The sequence below is a fragment of the Dothidotthia symphoricarpi genome (genome assembly GCF_010015815.1).
Source record: "Dothidotthia symphoricarpi CBS 119687 unplaced genomic scaffold P153scaffold_8, whole genome shotgun sequence".
NCBI lineage: Eukaryota > Fungi > Ascomycota > Dothideomycetes > Pleosporales > Dothidotthiaceae > Dothidotthia > Dothidotthia symphoricarpi.
The window spans coordinates 162377-179770 of record NW_022985015.1 but is presented as its reverse complement, the minus strand read 5'-3'; the positions used below and the strand labels follow the sequence as shown (position 1 = coordinate 179770).

Here is a 17394-nt window from a genome sequence, read left to right as displayed (position 1 = left end):
CTGTGAAAGATTGAGACGCGCCCGTGGGGTAACGCAGTCTTGGCTTTACCGAAAGCTCCGAAGTTGCGCACCATCCTCGTCGCTCTTTCTTCAGATGGCGCCACGATGAATGCTCTCAAAAGGTCTTTTGTAGACTGTTCAACCCGCCAAACGCAACTGCTTCGATACAAGCAAGCTTCGCTTCGAACATGTTGCTTAGCACGCCGCAATTATACCAGACCCGCATTCGCGCCAAAGCCATCGATCGACATCAAGCATATTCGACAGAATCCAGGCTTGTACGAGCAAAATTGCATAGATCGTAATTATGCAGCGCATAGCAAGGCATCATGGAGGATCATTGAGCTCCACGAAGAGTGGCTTGCTCTTCAGCAAAGCGCACGCGGACTACGGGAACGAAACAACCTCATTCGAGGGAGGTTGGCCAAAACGGCAGCCCACATGAAGGATGCGGAGGGGAAGCCACCAGCCCCCCAAAACAAGGGGTCGTTGATCAACGAGGCCAAGGCATTGAAGGCAGAGCTCAGTGCCATCGAGGCAAAAGAGACACAGTTGCAAGATGAAATAGAGAACCTAGCGCAAGACCTACCAAATCTGAGCAGCACGCACACACCGGTTGGCCTTGAGCCCGAGGTGGTCGAATACATCCACAAGCATCCCGAGTCCACATCGGGTGAACCAAATCGAGTCTGGAAATCACATGTAGATATTGGTCAAGAACTAGGAATACTAGACTTTTCTGGCTCGGCGCAAACTTCGGGCTGGGGATGGTATTTTCTCGTTGGCAACGGTGCAATGCTGGAACAGGCGCTCGTACAGTACGCTTTGAGTGTAGCCAGGAAAAAAGGTTGGCTTGCAGTGGCGCCTCCTTCGTTGGTGTACTCACATATTGCATCGGCATGTGGCTTTCAGCCGAGAGATCAAAACGGAGAGCAGCAGATCTACGCGCTCGAGCAGGCGGAAAAGGACAAGACTAAGCCTCAGTTGGTTCTTGCTGGAACGGCAGAAATACCTTTGGCGGGCATGAAAGCGAACCAGACTCTGGAGGACATCAACCTGCCACTCAAGACGGTCGGCGTGAGCAGGTGCTATCGGGCTGAAGCCGGGGCTCGAGGTGCCAACACCAAGGGTCTGTACCGAGTACACGAATTCACAAAGGTGGAGATGTTTGCATGGACACTGCCAGACAGTGTTGAAGAGGACCATTTCAGCTCAACAGACGCTTCTAGCTCGGAGGCTGTCTTTACGGAGATGTTGTCGATACAGAAGGAGATTTTAGAAGCTCTAGGTCTGCACTGCCGCATCTTAGAGATGCCTACGACAGATCTTGGTGCGAGTGCGACGAGAAAACGCGATATCGAGGCCTTCTTCCCGTCACGACGAGGCAAAGACGAGGGATGGGGCGAGGTGACCTCGACGTCGATGTGCACAGACTACCAGAGCCGACGGTTGCACACACGTGTTCGTCTGGAAGGGCGTAAACTGGAGTTTCCTTACACCGTTAATGGCACCGCGCTCGCCGTGCCAAGGGTAGTGGCAGCGATCTTGGAGAACCACTGGAACGAGCAGGATTCTTCTGTCACGATACCGGAGGTGTTGCGGCCGTTCATGGGCGGCCAGGCGAAGATTGAAAAGGCCTAGCGTCGGGACGGACTGCGCGACAGGCTAAGGATGGAAGTTGCTGTATCATAAGTTCTGTATCATCAGTGTTGCGTCATTGTAGACTATTTAGTTGAAGGCATGGTTGGATTTTCCAGTCGGAGCGTCTTGCTTCTTGTGACTCTAACGGCGCGATGGCTGGGTGGCCCACATTCGTCACGACCCGTATCTCCCCCTGCGTCTTCAGCTGGTGGTGTCGCTTTCGCCATCGAGGCTGGTGCAGATCCTGAGCGGGCCAACAGGGGCGATTGGTGCACAGCCATGGGCCGAGTGCGAGTGCATGGGACCAGCGGCGGGCCATGTGAGGGCCCGCCACAGGCCCTCTGCTTTTTGGTGCTTACCAAAGTATGTTGAAACGACATCTGCTCAACATGCCGATGCCATGTCTGCTAGCCTGACCCACGGGAACGCGCCATCGTGGAGGTGGGGTGTGGTTTGAAACAGCGGGCCATGCCCATGCCCATGCCCACGCCCAGGCTCACCTGCGCATCGACAGCATCGCAACCACCTGCACTCGAGCTGCATTGTTCGGTGCGACAAACAAGCTAACGCGCAGCCACGCTGTGTTCTGCTGCGCACTCGTCCCCGCCATCGGGGTGCACCGCTTGCTTGTCCAGCCGGCCAGCCATCCACGGTCCGTTGCCAACGACGACGCTCCCAACACGGGCTCGAGTCACGTAAACAGCGACCACACGGCAGCGTCAACCGCATCGCCAGCATCGCCAGCAAGAGCGCGAACAGCCACAGCCGCCGCCTGATCCATCGTCCGAGCCACCGCCATATCCATAGCCAGAGTCGCAGCGCATGGTTTCCTACCCCGACTCGCAGGGCGCCGAGCGCTCGCTGGCCATCCGCCGCCCGCCGTCCGTCGCCGGGTCGCAGTCGTCGTCGCGCACGTCGACGGTGCGCAGACACCGCACCCACCGCTCGCACTTTGGGGGGACCTCGCTGCAGCCGCAGAATGAGTTCCCCGTCTTCACGCACACGGGCGACATGGACATCGCCATCAGCAACGGGCGCAAGGAGCAGCGCTACCTGCTGCACAAGCTCATCCTCACCCAGTGCTCGGGCTTCTTCGAGGCCGGCACGAGCGACGAGTGGGCCACGGCCGGCGACAGCCCCAGCGCTGCCCCCAACCCAAACCCGGCCGCCCTTGCGCGCGTGCCGCCGGCTGCGCGCCAGGAGAAGAAGAAGTGGAGGTACGAGCTGGACTGGGGCAAGGGCGACCACGATGTGCCCATGCTGGTGCAGAAAAAGGCCCAGCCCTCCATCTTTGGCGACGACACGACATGTCCTGCCCAGCCGCCGCCCGCGCGCAACAAGCCGCCCGCCCCGCAGGCAGGCTTCTTCCGCACAATGGCAAACTTCTCCACCGTCCACGTCCCTACCGCCGCCGCCACCACGGCCACCACGCCGACCTCGCCCATCGATCCCGACGACGACACGTTCCGCGATTACGACAACCTCTTCCGCATCTTCTACAACTACGCGCCCACCCTCGACGTCGTCAACATTGCGAATGCATACGTCGAGTGCAAGTCGCTCCTCCAGCTGGCCGACATGTACGACGCCGTCCAGGTCATCGGGCCCCGCGTAGACCACCACCTGCTGCGCTTCCAGGGCCGTCTCTGGAAGCAAATCGCAAAATACCCGCCCAGCTACCTCAAGCTCGGCTACATGGCTCGCAGCAAGGCCATCTTCGCGGAGGCCATGGTGCACGTCGTCGGACAGTGGCCCTCGGGCCTGAACCAACTGCGCGGCCAGATCGCCGATTCCGTCATCGAGCTGATAGAGGACAAAGTCGATGAGGTGGAGGAGCTCAAGGCCAAAATTGAGGTCAAGCTGTTCCGCCTGAGTCTCACCACAAGTCGCGGCGAGCGCGTCAGTCCGTCGAGTAATTGGTTGGATTGGCTTGCAGTGTCCTTGTTTCGACAGTGGCTCGCAGAGAACACGACACCCCCGCCAGCGCCCATCCTCAAATCGCCCCGTGCTCCGTCTCGCAATGCCAACGAGTCGGCACCTGCTCCGCCAGCCTTCAATACCGGTCGTGTGTTCCGCCTCCTCGGCCAGGGTGGCTCGTCGTATTTAAACCACGACGAGTGTAAACGCTTCCTACGCCTTTCCCAAGACCACTACAATCGTGAAAACCTAAAGAAGTTCGAGAGAAGGGTCGAGGAGATCAAGAACAAGGCGAAGGATGCTGTCAAGCCGCTGATGCGCAATTTCCTCGAACTGGATCTCAGAGAGGGGGGGTTGCCGTATTTGACGTGTGCCAGGATTGACGACCAGGATTTTCCTTGGGAAGAATGAGGATGCTGGAGGATTGGGTAGGCATGGCGGACGGGAAATGTTGTATGCGCGCTTGACCGGCGCATACCAGGAGACGTTGGATTGAATGTGGCGGTACGATTTTTGCGAGATTTTCTTTTGGCGCTCGATACCCTTGGACGACGGACTGCATTTGTCTTGTTAAGTTTGCATGTTGATATTTCGTTGTTTTTGAACTGGACGATTTCATGAGCGACGAGTAGGGATGTATGATGAATAGTGTGAAGTAATGGTAGGTACGCTGGCCGTGCTGGGATGAGTGAGACGATCGACGCATTATTCAAATCAACTCTCATTATAATTGCAGTCAACCACTGTGAAGTTTATAAATCTCTCAATGGCATGGGCTAGTGACATGAAGGCGAGTTTGGGGGTGGGAGATAGAGGATGTATGTATTGGGAGAAGACCAAGGATGTTGTGTTCATGATAGTAGCCAAACTGAGGGGAATTAGACAAATATTACGAGGAAGCACCAAGTCCAACCGTTGATATGAGTTGAAAGGTTCGCCACCAAGGAGTTTAGCCTTTCGCATCGTGAAAACACGTGCAGGCGATGACTCAGTCGATGACCACCAGTGAAGTAGAACGCTAGTGTCACCAACCAACTGACAAGAATGCACAAACTCTTCCCCATATCACTGCACTTCTTTCACAATCACCGCCTGTTTCAAACCTTGACTTTTAGTTCCAATCCCCTCCTAGCTCAGACAATCCCAAGAATGGAGCTGCATACTACATCATATCCCGTGGACAAACGATTACCACTAGCAGAGCGCATGAAGCAATACGAATCCTCTTTCGACTTCACACTACCAGTCAACTCACCAGTCCTACTTCGCCTTGACGGCCACGGCTTCTCGCGCTTCACAAGCCACTTCTGCCGCCCCTTCGACCAGCGCATACATGATGCCATGATATCCACATGCGTTGATCTACTCCACTTCTTCCCGCAGGCAACGGTAGCATACACACAGTCCGACGAGATCACACTAGTATTTCCATTCGGCGTTCAAAGCTTCAATAAGAGAGTGCAGAAGTTGTCTAGTCTCTCGGCCAGTCTTTGTTCAGTCCGCTTCAACGCTCATCTAACGGCTTTCCTGGGCGCAAATCCAGAGCCAAAAGTCAAGGAGTCGGCGTATGAGAAACTCGGAACAGCCTGTTTTGACGCGCGGTTCTTTGCTGTGCCGTCTGCTGAGGAAGCGCTGAATTGTCTGCTGTGGAGGTGTCGTAATGATGCAGTGAGGAATGCGGTTGGGGCGTTCGCAAGGACCATGTTTTCGACGAAAGAGATGCATGGTAAGAAAACGACGGAACTGCTCGAGATGATGGAGCGAGAGAAAGGGGTCAAGTTTGAAGAGAGTGTTCCTAAATGGGCGGTGGAGGGGTGTTTGATGAAACGGGAGCAGTTCGAGCATGAGGGCGTCAATTTGAAGACGGGAGAAACGGAAAAGACGTTTAGGACTCGGACGAGGGTTGAGGAGCGAGGTGTGAGGATCTTCTCGGAGGAGAATTTGAGACTTGTCACTGAGAAGTATTGGCCATAGGCGTAAGGTTGTTGCATGGGTTTGTGGTGGGTAAGTTAAAGAAGATAAGCGTTGCGATATTTTCAGTTGCTCTAAGCCGCCTAAATGCTGACGAACAACAAAGAATCACTAACTTGAGAAACAACACGCAAGCAGTGACGACGTAATAAGACTTCGAAGGTCTCCATATTGCTTCCCAGATCGTAGAAGTATTGAGCGGTCGTTGGTTGATACGGCCCCCTCTTGGTCAACTGTGGAAGCGGGAAACAAGCTACAAACTACAAACCACACTGATAAAATCTAAAAAAGTGCACGCAAGGCGTAAAACGCTAGGAATCTAGGCAGAAGAATCTCGTCCCGACCTTGGATGCAGTTGTCCAGCTGTCGCGTGATTTTGCTGCACCTTGGTTCCTGGTATTTCGATCAACCAAGAGCCACGTCTTGGCCAGAACAACAAGCCTTTACTAGTTGCTAACTACCGAGCGCCACATCGTGCCTGGACGCGCAGTGTCGCAGGTGCCTAGGCTTAGAAGTGATGCACGATTGGGATATTTCGCCCTGTCCTGCTAGCGTCGTTCGGGATAGATAGCTAGTGCATACGGCATCTCTAGCGTCGTGATGAGAGCCGGAAATAGCTGAGGGGTGGGGGCCAAATTGACAAAACAACCCCTTCTGCAAATCCCAAATAGCACAAGTATTCCAAGAGCTCCTCAACATCTGCTCTCCTCTCTTAGATTGTTTAGATATATATTTGAGTTAGGGTAGTGTTACTTGTCTAGATACTGTTTCTACCTTCGGCTTCCAACATAACGCTAGAGGTATGTAGCCGCTTACATCGCGCGTGTTGCAGCCCTCCGGTTTCAGCTCGCAGGCATCTGGTGAGTATATTTAAAACTAATGCGATCTAGCCTAACTAGTGTATTGTGTGGCTGGTTGAGTGAGACCCATACGCATCATAATGTCTTGAAGTCCCTCGATCTTTTGGAAAGATGATTTGGGATTTTCAATCAACCGCCCGATCGGCTCCGTGTTCTTGTCGACCTCGCCGATATGGAGTACAGACATGTACGCAGTTCTGATGAACCTATGGAAGTGGAGGTCATCGAATTGACAACCAAAAACGACAACAATGTACACCACTACGCTCCTCCTCCCGAATCACCGCCGAGTGACACGAAATACGATCCTTTCATAGCACATCATAATAGGGAGCACTATCAACCAGCCCAACCACCCGCCAAATGGCCACATTCTCAGAAGGTCTCTGTCGCGAAGCTCACACCTTGGAGGACTACCGTGATGGTGTTCGATGTGGTTCTGGCTTCGGCACCTATTATGTTCATAGGTAAGTCCTATTTGGAAGTCTGTTCGCGCCCACGCATGTCTCCGCTGGCTGGCTTCATGGTCATCATCTGCTTGTGCATGAGAGCGTGTATATTAGCTTTCCCGGATTTGGTGCTAACACAAAGCAGTTCTTGCTATTCTGGCTGCTAGACTAGATAATACAGTACTAACAGCGTCTGGCAACAAACTCATGGAAATACTCAAGATATCTCCTACTATCTATCCAATCATGTTCGCCGCTATCATGGGACGATTGTTCCACGCTCTCGGCCTATACCTTGCTGAACGAGGCACTACACTCGGACGTCTTGAGCACTTGATCGGCTCCCAATCCATCGCGTCCGCGCTCGAACGCCTAGTCTGTCTTCGCTCTTGGTCGCTTCTTAGCATCCTGACAGTTGTTGCTTGGGTTCCCTCGCCTTTTGGAGGCCAGGCCGCGCTTCGACTGATGAAGATCGAAGATACGGACCCGTATAGGCACAACGACACGATCACAGAAACGTTTTACTACATCGATCCACTGAATGTCCAAAATTCCTTCCTTTCGGGGGCTAGCTCTTTGAACAGTGGACGCTCAACTTTCACAAGTATCTTTCTGGCGGCCCTGACGATGAGTTCAAATTTTAACAGCGAGGCACTAGACGGATGGGGAAACACGAAACTTCCTATATATCGATCCCTCGAGGCAGATACCACTGGGGAATGGAGAGATATTCCGCAATATCCACTACAACGCCCTACCTGGGCTTCGTGGATTGGAATTCCCGTAAATATCGGTCTCTTACAATCTCGCCAGTCGTACACATGGACCGACTTCAATGTCAAGGCCAGGCAATTCGATATTACATGTTCTAGCAACGTGCGGATGAGCAGGAATGAGAGCGACTTTGGCAACGTTACATCCACTTGGACGCTTAGTTATGTCGACCCCGAATTAAGATGCTCAACGTATCCATGCTCGATCGTTAGCAAGTCATTAGCTCCTGCTGAGGATGGCGAAGACGAAGAATCAGTCTCAGTAGCCCATTGCGAGGTGTCCTACGAATACCTGGAGGCCGAAATAGGCTGCTCTGATGAACTGAACGGTGAATGTTCTGCGAAGAGGCTGCGAAAGCTGGATTTGCTTGCGGACGGATACAGCTCAGATAGTGATGACTTCGTGCGCTCGGTCATCTTGAGCAACCTCATGTCTGCAATGCCGACGACAGATAATATCGGCGTCACTGATCGTCAAGCCCGGGGCTCTACAAATATGGAGAAATGGATGGCAAATCCAGATGATTTCATTGCCGCAACATACGACTTCGTCTCACTATGGAATATGACAACGGACCTTTTCGCCGAGCGCTTGACTATCGTTTGGAATTCATTCTTACAGTCGACATACGCGGCAAGTGCTGTAGGCTACACTGGGGCTGTGCTCGAGAACGTAGTAGATGGAGAGACGTCCTACAACGCTACGACTGTCACACGTATAACTGCGCTGCCCACATACCAGACCAACTGGAAGTGGCTTGCCGTGCTCCTTGTGTGCTCCACCTTGCTACTAGCTGCAGGATACGTTGGGCTGGCACTAAAATATCTCACGATCGCTCCGGACATCATCGGCTACGCTTCTTCATTGACATTGCTGAATCCATACGTCCCAACCCCGACAGGCGGAACGACTTTGGATGGGCTGGAGAGAGCGGCACTGTTGCACGACCTACCCATCAAGATTGGAGACGTGTGCCCAAATGAACCGGTGGGTGCGATTGCACTAGCGAAGGCGGATGGCGGGAGAGTGGGCAACTTAGACAGGAGGAGGTTATATGTATAGGGCTAACCCTGAACGGTCCGGTTGCGTTTTATATGGCTCTAGGCATAATTGCATTCCGCTCCATACATATTAGTTGGTTCGATACGCTATCTGCGTTACACTGAAAGAGGCTTGTCATGTGAGCTTAGGCAAAACTGTGTTCAGCTCTGGAAGCTACGGCACACACGTGTAGATAACTGGCGAACATAACACGTAAGGCTGGATATTGTCAGTATTCTATACCCCGAACATGCGGTGCTTGACTGAGATGTATATTAGAACCGTCTCTTCGGGCGTTGAGACTACGTAGAATGTGGGTAAACCTTCTGTGTATAGAACGCTGTTTTACTGTCCGCGTTTCTACGTATGGATACTGTGTTTTAAGATCTTGGCAGCCCCTTTTCCCTCTCTGCCTCCTCTTGTGATGTATCATCTTCTTTCTTCGGAAGGTTCTTGAGACAAGGTGCGTTGAATAGCCTTCCATCCCAAGCACCTCTCATTGTTCCCACAGCTACCACGCACCAAAGCAGTATCACAGCAACTGCAAATATTGTTCCAAGCACCTCGAAGAATGAACTTCGGAAAATGACTCCAAACTCCATCGTACTGAGGGCCATGACTCCAAGAGGGAAAGTGAAACCCCACCAGCCATTGTTGAACGGAAAGGGCCGAGATTTGTAGATGGATGCAAGTGCAAAGCAAAGCCATGTGAGACCAAAAGCCCACATGATTAGAGCTATAAAGACTCCGAGGACGAAAAAGACATCGCCTGCGACAGGTAGGTCGAAAAAGAGCTCCGTTTGTGGAAAGATCTTACGGCTCACTGATCCGAGATAGGTGATGGCGTATCCGCCCATTCCTAGAGGTCCCAGTGGTAGAAAAGACGAGACGATGATCTCTCGAGGCGGTAATTTGTGAAGAGCCAGACGTGTGTAATACATAACTAGCACAGTCATGGCTAGAGGAGTTGCCATTCCCCACATAATGTAGGACGCAAGTATCGTTCCAAGGGCCTTCTCTGGACTGGTTAAATGCTCAGAAACCCTGGCACCTGTACTAGCAGCGACGATCGAGGCGGCGATGGGTAGCAGTTGAGCGGCGGTGATGCGGTCCAAAGCTTGTCGGTGAGATGCCGATATCAACATAACTGTGAGAGATATTGTCACGGCCACAGCCGCCACTGAGTCAATAATCCAACAAACCCAAGCGAATGTGACTGCCCAAGGACCAAAAGATGGGATACATATATTGCACCAGGCTGAGATGAGTGTAGCAAACCCCATCGGAATCGTACCTAGGAAGAGGGAGTTCACACTATCGGCAATCATGACATTCCAGATCGCCGGGTATAGTGAGTAACGTAGTACAGAGATAGCGAAAGCGCATGAGAATAAAATGGTGTTGAGTATGAAGAATATCACGGCGAGCCAGTACAGCCAATCTGCTTTGAAAGGAATGGCAAAGAGTAGCAAGGAGACAACTCCAGTACCCATAGTGACAGAGAACCAAGACGGAGAGAAGTTCCTGACTATCCTACGCCATCCAACCTAAAACTGGCATCAGTACTGTGTTGTGGTGAACGCAGTTCACAAGCACCTACATCATACTTTGTTAGATTCAAGGGCTTTTGTGTATCTTTGGAAGCTTCATATGACGGCCCAGATAGTTTCGTCCGGTTGTACGATCTTTGACGGTTTATCGGAACCCGTTGAGCGGCAGGCGCAGTCAAGGCTGGGTTGTCAGCGGCGATTTGGTCTATTTCCCAGTCATCCATGATCGCGATGGTGGGGTTTGAAAGCTTTTATGAAGAAAGAGGCGTATACGACAAACTCCGGCTTCACGAAACATATATAGATAGCCATGATCATGACCAAGTTGCTCGCCGCACCGTCACTACCCGTAAGGTTGATCTTGCCCCTCTCTGTTCTAAGTTAGCGTGATGCTGATTCAGCTCTAGACACTCCAGAACCTCAACCTTTTTGCCCTCCAAAATTGCCTCTCGAAAACACCGAGCTTTCGTCTCTTTTTTGGCTGTATGTATCGATTTACTGTAAGGGCTCAAGGTCCTTCAGGCCTTCTTCTCCGACGCCCAGCCCGGAGCTCAACTACGCCCGAAACTTCCGGCCTGGACCCTGTTACCAACACGTACCATTATCATCCCATCTGATAAGATTAAAATTATACGCGACATGCCTGGCTTCCTAGATCTACCTCTAGAGCTCCGCAACAACGTATATGAAATATTGCTTAAAGAAGAGTTGAAATCTCACTTCCGCGGGGTAATGGTTGTGTCGGAAGCATACGTAAGGAGAGAATTACCGCTCCGGTGCTACTGGGGTCTTATACGTGCTTGCCGACAAACTCACCAAGAATTCAAACGGGCAATTCATCATATGGTGGCGGCGAAAGAACTTGCATACGAGTTGGATATCACATTTTCTCACGGCCGGCCGTACTTTTCCATCTCTTGGACACGTTTCGCTGCCTTGTCGCCAACCATCAATCATCTATTTATCAACGTCGACCTCCGGATCCGCGAGCCTTTTCATGATAGCATTATCAATTCCTATGTTCCTCATGAACACGAGCTTGCGCATTTGCTGGAGGACTCACCTGAAAGTTTCGCGGGGCAGCTCTTCGACTACATTGCTATTCTCTTCAAAACGCTAGCAAGTCTGCTGTCACATGGCAACCCGAATTTCAATGTTTTGTATACAGAAGTCATGACTTTGAACCTTCGGACGCCTACAGAGACGGTAGTACCTATCTGCAGCGATCCTCACCCGGTCAGACTTTCTCGTCGCATCTGCGTCGATCGAACAGAGGCCGGTACGCTGCACAATAGAATGAAAAGTACTCTCAAGGCTACGTCAAAAGGGTTCCAAGCCTTTGATGCGAGCGAATGTGATAAACTTTTCCCATTGATTCAGGTTGGATCACTCCGTTTTGCCACGGAAGGAGAGGTCTGGGGCGAAGGTCACAATTTAGTACTCGCACACAACGACTTTCAGTGGTTGCGATATTGAACTTGTGTCCGTATCGAGAAACGACTCTTGCTTGATGTACGAGACATGATATGAACGGCCGTCAAAAGTATTCCATCAGCGAAGAGAAAATGAGATAGATAGTATAGGAAGGCATGTGTATATTAGGTAGCTCATTTGAGCGTTCAAACAATGCACGTCTTAGACATCAAACGGCCATAGTTCCACGTCAGGCATCGTCTGACCTGATCACCAAGGTGCACAACAAGACATGCAAAAATGTATCATTGCTTTATTACACTTGTAATAATACGACTTATGTCTTCCACTTCTCAAGGTAAGCACGACAAAATCGGCCTCAACTTGGCGATAATTTGCTGTTGGAGAGCAGCGTTGGCCGTGGTCTTGTCGTTCGCGTCTCCAGGGCTGATAGCCACATAGCAACTACTACCCCTCACAATTGCAACATCTGTCTCCCATGGCAGACGCGTGCTTCCACACCAATCCGCGTCCCGCTCACTAACAAGGCCGGTATTTATGCGCGTAAGTATGTACTTGAACTGATTGGCGTTGTTGCACCGAGTATCCGAGACTGCAGGGAAGTTGACATTTAACCAGGTATTGTCAGGAAGGTAGGGCTTTCCTGAGTTAATGATAGTGCTTGATATGTTAAGCGCTAGGTCCGAATAGATCTGGCTCGAGAGCGGCGTTGCCTGATTCCATGCCGTGCGTTCTCCCGTCTGTCCAGAGAAAGCGATAGCTGGAATTTTGAAGTTTTTCACTGCCTCGACGGCGGCGCCGACGGTTCCTGAGAAAGGCACTTGAATCGCGACATTGCCTCCGATGTTAGGTCCGGTAAGAGCGAGCTCTGGCGCAGCGCCGTTCCACAACTTGGGTGCAGTGACAGCGATTCCAGTCTTCATCGAAGTCACAGGGTACGAGTTGACGTAGTTGAGGCGTGGGTCGCTAGAGTTTGCTCCAGTCGGAGGACTTCCGCCGGGGCAAGATTGGTACTCGCAACCATCTGAGTCGACCGTGGTTGGAGTTTCATCCTTGGAACCTGAGCTGGTTAGAATGTGCTGGTAAGTGTACGCGAAAAAGGCACTAACCAGCTCCTGATTTGTTCTCAGCTGGTCCTGACAGTAGCACTTGGTGACCCGCCGTGCTCAGCACATCGAAAAATGTTCGGAGGTTCATCTCAGCCCAACCATCGTCGTTGCTTTGAATGATACGAATGCCTTGAACGAGAGGAAGAGCGACAGCGAGCACAATGCAGAACCGCATCTTGGTTTAACGAGCGAAATGATAAAACGAGTGGCTACTAGCGAAGAACAACAGCGGTTTGAGGCCGGGTAGAGGTAGGACGCTGGTACTTGCCTGGGAAACACTGACCAACCCAGTGTCTATATATACAAATGGCAGGCTCCTACACCAGTCACTCAGTGACCGCAACCCACAGCAAACGCATCCTACTTTCGACTACATCCACATATGAGCCGATGGGAACAGGCCAAGCCGATGGGAAATGACAAGTGAAGCAGAACGTGCGTCGGCCCGCGACGTGATTGAGTACTGAATAGATTGGAAGCTAGGCGAATATCGGCTTTACAGCTGTGAGTGGTGTAGATGTCCGAAACGGCTCGGGTAATGTCTGTGCGGCGCGACCTCTTCTGGTTGGTGTGTCCGATGTGACATCTCCGTTCACACCTTCTCTATCTTCACATGCCTTATTTCGTCTCAGAAGGAGCCTTACACAATCCCTACAGGTCTAACGCTCCAGAATACAGGAGCCTGATAGGCCCGTTCTACCAATCGTTGATGACCCTCGATTTGTACAAGTTGCCCGGAACAACAAGAAAAGAATCTCTGGCCGTGTCATTTTGTGGAAAGGCGGAGACGGCGGCAGAGGGAAGTAAATTTTTCAAACATGCTGGCGGTATTGGAATAAGGCACGTGGGTAAATTGCGACATGCGACCATTCAAGCACTGAATAGACTCGTCTCCTTAGATGTGATCCACCGACATCTCACTATCACACACGGTTTTGAGTAAGTAACTTGTTTGAACGTGATCTGACATTGTCTCACGTATGTTCTTTATAGCTGTTCGACACCCTCGTCTCATGCACTGTCTACCATCCTCAGCTACGCCATATGTGCAGGCTTCAAAGGTTGCGTTTGGTAGAATTCTGTCGCAGGACCTGCTTGATATGGAGGCAAATATTGGTTGCCTTGGAGTTCTATGGGTTGTCCAGTCTGCGCGTAGTATGCTGTGTTCTGCTGGTAAGGCGGCGCACCCTGGTAAGGAGGTGGGTATGCGGATGGGGCTGGAGCAGCAGGGTTGTGGGCGGGAGTGTAGTTGCCACGCTGGGATTGCTTCTTCGCACGATTATACCCAATTATGGCGTAGATGAGGAGACCTAGGAAGGTAGCACTGTGATATGTAAGTCATCTAAACAGCATTTCGATCGCAATTCACGCATAATGCACTTACAAGACGAAAATACTGAAACCAAGGCTGGCCGTACTGGCGCCGTCTGCAATGGCGGCGAAGTCCATGATCACTACTCCTCCCCAAAACCCAGTCTGGAAGCAGTTCATTGTGAGGAATGTTCCAGGCTTTAGAGCGTTGCGCAGAAAGAGGACGATAGCCAGGACGTCGATCAAGAGTACAATGAGGATTAACAGCATAAAGACTACCACTGACCTGGAAACAATCAGTGCTTATCTTTGTGGATGTAATTCGCAACTCACCCTACGGCCGGTTTGACAACGTCCTGAATATCGCTGAGGGCTCGCAGACTCCACGCGTATGCAGCGATGATGAGAATCATCATGCATATACGCACGATCCAGAAAGGCACGAGGATTCGCTTCTTCCAGGCTGTCGGTTGCTGAGCCATGTTGACGTCGTACTGTTTTGCAGGAATAGTCGGTCGCAAGTGGAGGTAAGAAACGTATGTCGTGTTGAGAAGTCAACAAAGAAGCGACGACCAGTGTCAAGAAATCATCAATCAAAAAGAAATGTCGACGTTATTCGAGACAGGCGCGACTGGGATACTAAGTTCAGGGGAACGCGCCTCTTGATTGTTGCTGAAACACGCGTTGATGACCTTGCAGCGCATCTTCATTTCCCATTGTGGCAATGCGCCGTGTCATAGGTGAGCTGTATAGCGTAGTCGCGAATCTGTTGTGATGGACAAGAATCCAATGCACGATCTTGGACACAGGTGTGATTGCCAGTAGAGTTGTGGCTCAGACAGAAGGTTAAGGAGCGGATGGAGAAACGGGCGTTGCCTACAAGATCCACATGGAAGCACGAGCCATACGTTGCACATAACTCGTAGTGGTGCGGGGCTAGAACAAGTTGCCAAAAAACAAGTCGAAGCCCGCGGCAGGAATAGACATTGGAATTGCAAAAAGTAATGACCCTAAACCGACTCGAACGGCTAACCTTCAGGTGACTCCCAAGAGTCTGGAATCTGACGCGCTACCATTGCGCCATAAGGCCTCGATGATTGATTTTCAAAGTTTGCAAAATATATCCATACCGCTGTACGTATGTTAGCCGTGGTGTTGAGCGTTGTGCCCACTTTGCCAAGTCCGAGTTTACCAATGGAGTGGATGATGATGTGGGCCTTGTCGGTCAGACAAAGAACTTTCATTATTCAAGACGTTTCATTTTGTGGGGTTGTCTTCGTTGGCGTGAACAACTCTCCACATCCGTCATTGCTGTCGTGACACGTCGTGATTCGAAGCTTTGGCTTTAGTCATCACGAGTCGATTCTCACAAGCCATCTAAATTGCCAATTTTTGCTTGATTGGACTACAGGACCACCTATCATAGCTGAAGGTGCGGTGGAGGATGAGTTGTTACTACACCTGGGGGTATTTTCCTTGTCATCACGTTGAGGCGTGGCGAACTCGGCGCGTCCTGCGCATCTGACACATGGCACGAATGCCACGCGACGTGTGCCACGCGACTGATAAGCGATAAGGTGCGGCACCCATCCTCTAACATCAGCTTGGTTACCAGCTGGGTTACTATCACTCTTCCAACTCCAGCGAATCCGTGCTACAAACAATGGGTGCCAACCAGTCGAGACCCTCAGAGGCCGTGGTGAACGAGCAGCTGCTAGAGCGGCTCCAAGCTCTCCATATGAAGGCTGAAACAACCACAAACGAGAAGGATGGCTATGTCTACATCGATGGCGAATCACGTACGTTTTTAACGAACCGCACTGTTGAATGGCCTGAAGTCTAACGAATTTAAAGCACCCAAGTACCCATCTATCGCAAGAAGCCAGCAGGACGTGTCCGCCGCGGCTATCGGACAGTGGGAGAAGGAGCTCATGGAAGATCCAAAGGTCTAGTACTCAAAGATGAAGTATGCAAAGATAGTATTGACAACCTCGTAGAACCGCCTCGCCCTAGCTGCCCTCAGTTGCAATCCAGCCAACGCTGTGCTATCCTCACGATCAGCCACAATCTCAGACGCCCAAAGCTTCAACATCAAGATACCGATGGAAGGATCTCCGATCACCAATCAGGCTTCCTCTGGTCGATGCTGGCTCTTTGCCTCTACCAACGTTTTCCGAGTTGCTATAATGAAGAAGTACAAGCTATCTCAATTCCAGCTATCGCAAGCATACCTCTTCTACTGGGACAAGATCGAGAAGGCAAACTACTTCTTGGAGAGTATACTCGACACGACGTCCGAAGACATTGATAGTCGGCTAATACAGGCACTTCTGGCAAGTCCAGTCGGGGATGGGGGGCAATGGGACATGGTCGCCAACCTAGTAAACAAGTATGGTCTCGTGCCTCAGGCACTATATCCAGACTCGTTCAACGCGAGCAATTCCTCGACCATGGACCGTCTCATAACCACCAAATTACGAGAGGACGCTGTCCGCCTGAGGTCAATCGCGTCAAGTGCTGCGGCCGCAGATGTTATGAAGGCTACCATCGCCGCCGAGAAGGACAAGATGCTTCGCGAGATTCATCTTATCTTGACTCTCATGCTTGGACCGCCTCCGAATCCTGACAAGGCCTTTACTTGGGAATTCTATGACCGAGACCGTCATTTACACACTGTGCGTATGCGCCCCACTGCCTTCGCAAAGGAATTATCCGACTGTAAGACTGTTCGCGCTCTCTCGGGTACGGATGTGCACCAACTCTTCTCTCTTGTCAACGACCCTCGTAACCCCTACAACCGCCTCCTTAGTGTGAAGCGGCTCGGAAACGTGTGGGAAGGTCGTCCAGTGACGTACGTAAACGTTGACATGAAGACCATGAAGCAAGCCTGCGTCAACATGCTCAAGCGTGGTCTACCCATCTTCTTCGGCTCAGACGTAGGCAAGTTCTCCGATTCCACAAAAGGCATAATGGATACGAAGCTCTTTGATTACGAACTTGGGTTCAATGTTAAGTTCGGCATGTCAAAAGCCGAGCGCCTGCAGACGGGCGAGAGTCAGATGACGCACGCCATGGTGCTGACTGCTGTACATGTTGTCGATGGAAAACCGGTGAGGTGGAGAGTAGAGAACTCGTGGAGCGATCGTGTGGGCGACAAGGGATATTTTGTGATGAGCGATGCATGGATGGACGAGTTCGTTTACCAGGCGGTCATTGATCCAAGCGTCGTAAGTTCAACGATCAGAAAGGTGCTAGAGCAGAAGCCGAAGATGCTGGAGCTCTGGGATCCGATGGGCGCATTAGCTTGAGCATTTGTTGGAGATGGCACGAAGCTGGC

At 51.5% G+C, this 17394-nt stretch overlaps 10 protein-coding genes and 1 non-coding gene across 11 annotated transcripts; 6 read left to right on the top strand and 5 right to left on the bottom strand.

The window, feature by feature from the left end:
* The first annotated feature begins 74 nt into the window (after nucleotides 1-74).
* On the top strand, nucleotides 75-1834 carry P153DRAFT_365859 (seryl-tRNA synthetase). The gene has a single exon (XM_033667915.1). The coding sequence runs from the start codon at nucleotides 106-108 to the stop codon at nucleotides 1639-1641; it is 1536 nt and encodes a 511-aa protein (XP_033524616.1). The 5' UTR covers nucleotides 75-105; the 3' UTR covers nucleotides 1642-1834.
* Nucleotides 1683-2242, bottom strand: P153DRAFT_214065 (uncharacterized protein). The gene has a single exon (XM_033662584.1). The coding sequence runs from the start codon at nucleotides 2019-2021 to the stop codon at nucleotides 1725-1727; it is 297 nt and encodes a 98-aa protein (XP_033524615.1). The 5' UTR covers nucleotides 2022-2242; the 3' UTR covers nucleotides 1683-1724.
* Nucleotides 2243-2451: 209 nt separating this feature from the next.
* On the top strand, nucleotides 2452-3969 carry P153DRAFT_289275 (uncharacterized protein; the record flags this gene model as incomplete). The annotated part of the gene is made up of 1 exon (XM_033663643.1): nucleotides 2452-3969. A coding segment is annotated over one exon (1518 nt), but the record flags the coding sequence as incomplete, so codon positions are not given.
* A 633-nt stretch (nucleotides 3970-4602) lies between these two features.
* On the top strand, nucleotides 4603-5532 carry P153DRAFT_356032 (uncharacterized protein; the record flags this gene model as incomplete). Its single annotated transcript, XM_033666616.1, has 1 exon — nucleotides 4603-5532. One exon carries the CDS (start codon nucleotides 4603-4605, stop codon nucleotides 5530-5532), a length of 930 nt encoding a protein of 309 aa, XP_033524613.1.
* A 675-nt stretch (nucleotides 5533-6207) lies between these two features.
* Nucleotides 6208-8985, top strand: P153DRAFT_422189 (uncharacterized protein). The gene is made up of 3 exons (XM_033672353.1): nucleotides 6208-6329; nucleotides 6420-6856; nucleotides 6984-8985. The coding sequence occupies exons 2-3, from the start codon at nucleotides 6562-6564 to the stop codon at nucleotides 8672-8674; spliced, it is 1986 nt and encodes a 661-aa protein (XP_033524612.1). The 5' UTR covers nucleotides 6208-6329; nucleotides 6420-6561; the 3' UTR covers nucleotides 8675-8985.
* On the bottom strand, nucleotides 8917-10695 carry P153DRAFT_337757 (uncharacterized protein). The gene is made up of 3 exons (XM_033665758.1): nucleotides 10629-10695; nucleotides 10254-10574; nucleotides 8917-10200 (listed from the first exon to the last, which is right to left on the bottom strand). Exons 2-3 carry the CDS (start codon nucleotides 10425-10427, stop codon nucleotides 9034-9036), a joined length of 1341 nt encoding a protein of 446 aa, XP_033524611.1. The 5' UTR covers nucleotides 10428-10574; nucleotides 10629-10695; the 3' UTR covers nucleotides 8917-9033.
* Nucleotides 10650-11899, top strand: P153DRAFT_365855 (uncharacterized protein). Its single transcript, XM_033667914.1, has one exon. The coding sequence runs from the start codon at nucleotides 10843-10845 to the stop codon at nucleotides 11677-11679; it is 837 nt and encodes a 278-aa protein (XP_033524610.1). The 5' UTR covers nucleotides 10650-10842; the 3' UTR covers nucleotides 11680-11899.
* Nucleotides 11900-11969: 70 nt separating this feature from the next.
* Nucleotides 11970-12921, bottom strand: P153DRAFT_356028 (sure-like protein; the record flags this gene model as incomplete). The annotated part of the gene is made up of 2 exons (XM_033666615.1): nucleotides 11970-12697; nucleotides 12747-12921. 2 exons carry the CDS (start codon nucleotides 12919-12921, stop codon nucleotides 11970-11972), a joined length of 903 nt encoding a protein of 300 aa, XP_033524609.1.
* Nucleotides 12922-13781: 860 nt separating this feature from the next.
* Nucleotides 13782-14539, bottom strand: P153DRAFT_356027 (uncharacterized protein; the record flags this gene model as incomplete). Its single annotated transcript, XM_033666614.1, has 3 exons — nucleotides 13782-14070; nucleotides 14131-14343; nucleotides 14391-14539. 3 exons carry the CDS (start codon nucleotides 14537-14539, stop codon nucleotides 13782-13784), a joined length of 651 nt encoding a protein of 216 aa, XP_033524608.1.
* A 523-nt stretch (nucleotides 14540-15062) lies between these two features.
* P153DRAFT_t52 lies at nucleotides 15063-15147 on the bottom strand. Its single transcript has one exon. It is a non-coding gene; the product is annotated as a tRNA-Trp (tRNA).
* A 171-nt stretch (nucleotides 15148-15318) lies between these two features.
* P153DRAFT_337746 (bleomycin hydrolase) lies at nucleotides 15319-17365 on the top strand (the record flags this gene model as incomplete). The annotated part of the gene is made up of 3 exons (XM_033665757.1): nucleotides 15319-15856; nucleotides 15912-16003; nucleotides 16055-17365. The coding sequence occupies exons 1-3, from the start codon at nucleotides 15721-15723 to the stop codon at nucleotides 17363-17365; spliced, it is 1539 nt and encodes a 512-aa protein (XP_033524607.1). The 5' UTR covers nucleotides 15319-15720.
* Nucleotides 17366-17394: the final 29 nt, after the last annotated feature.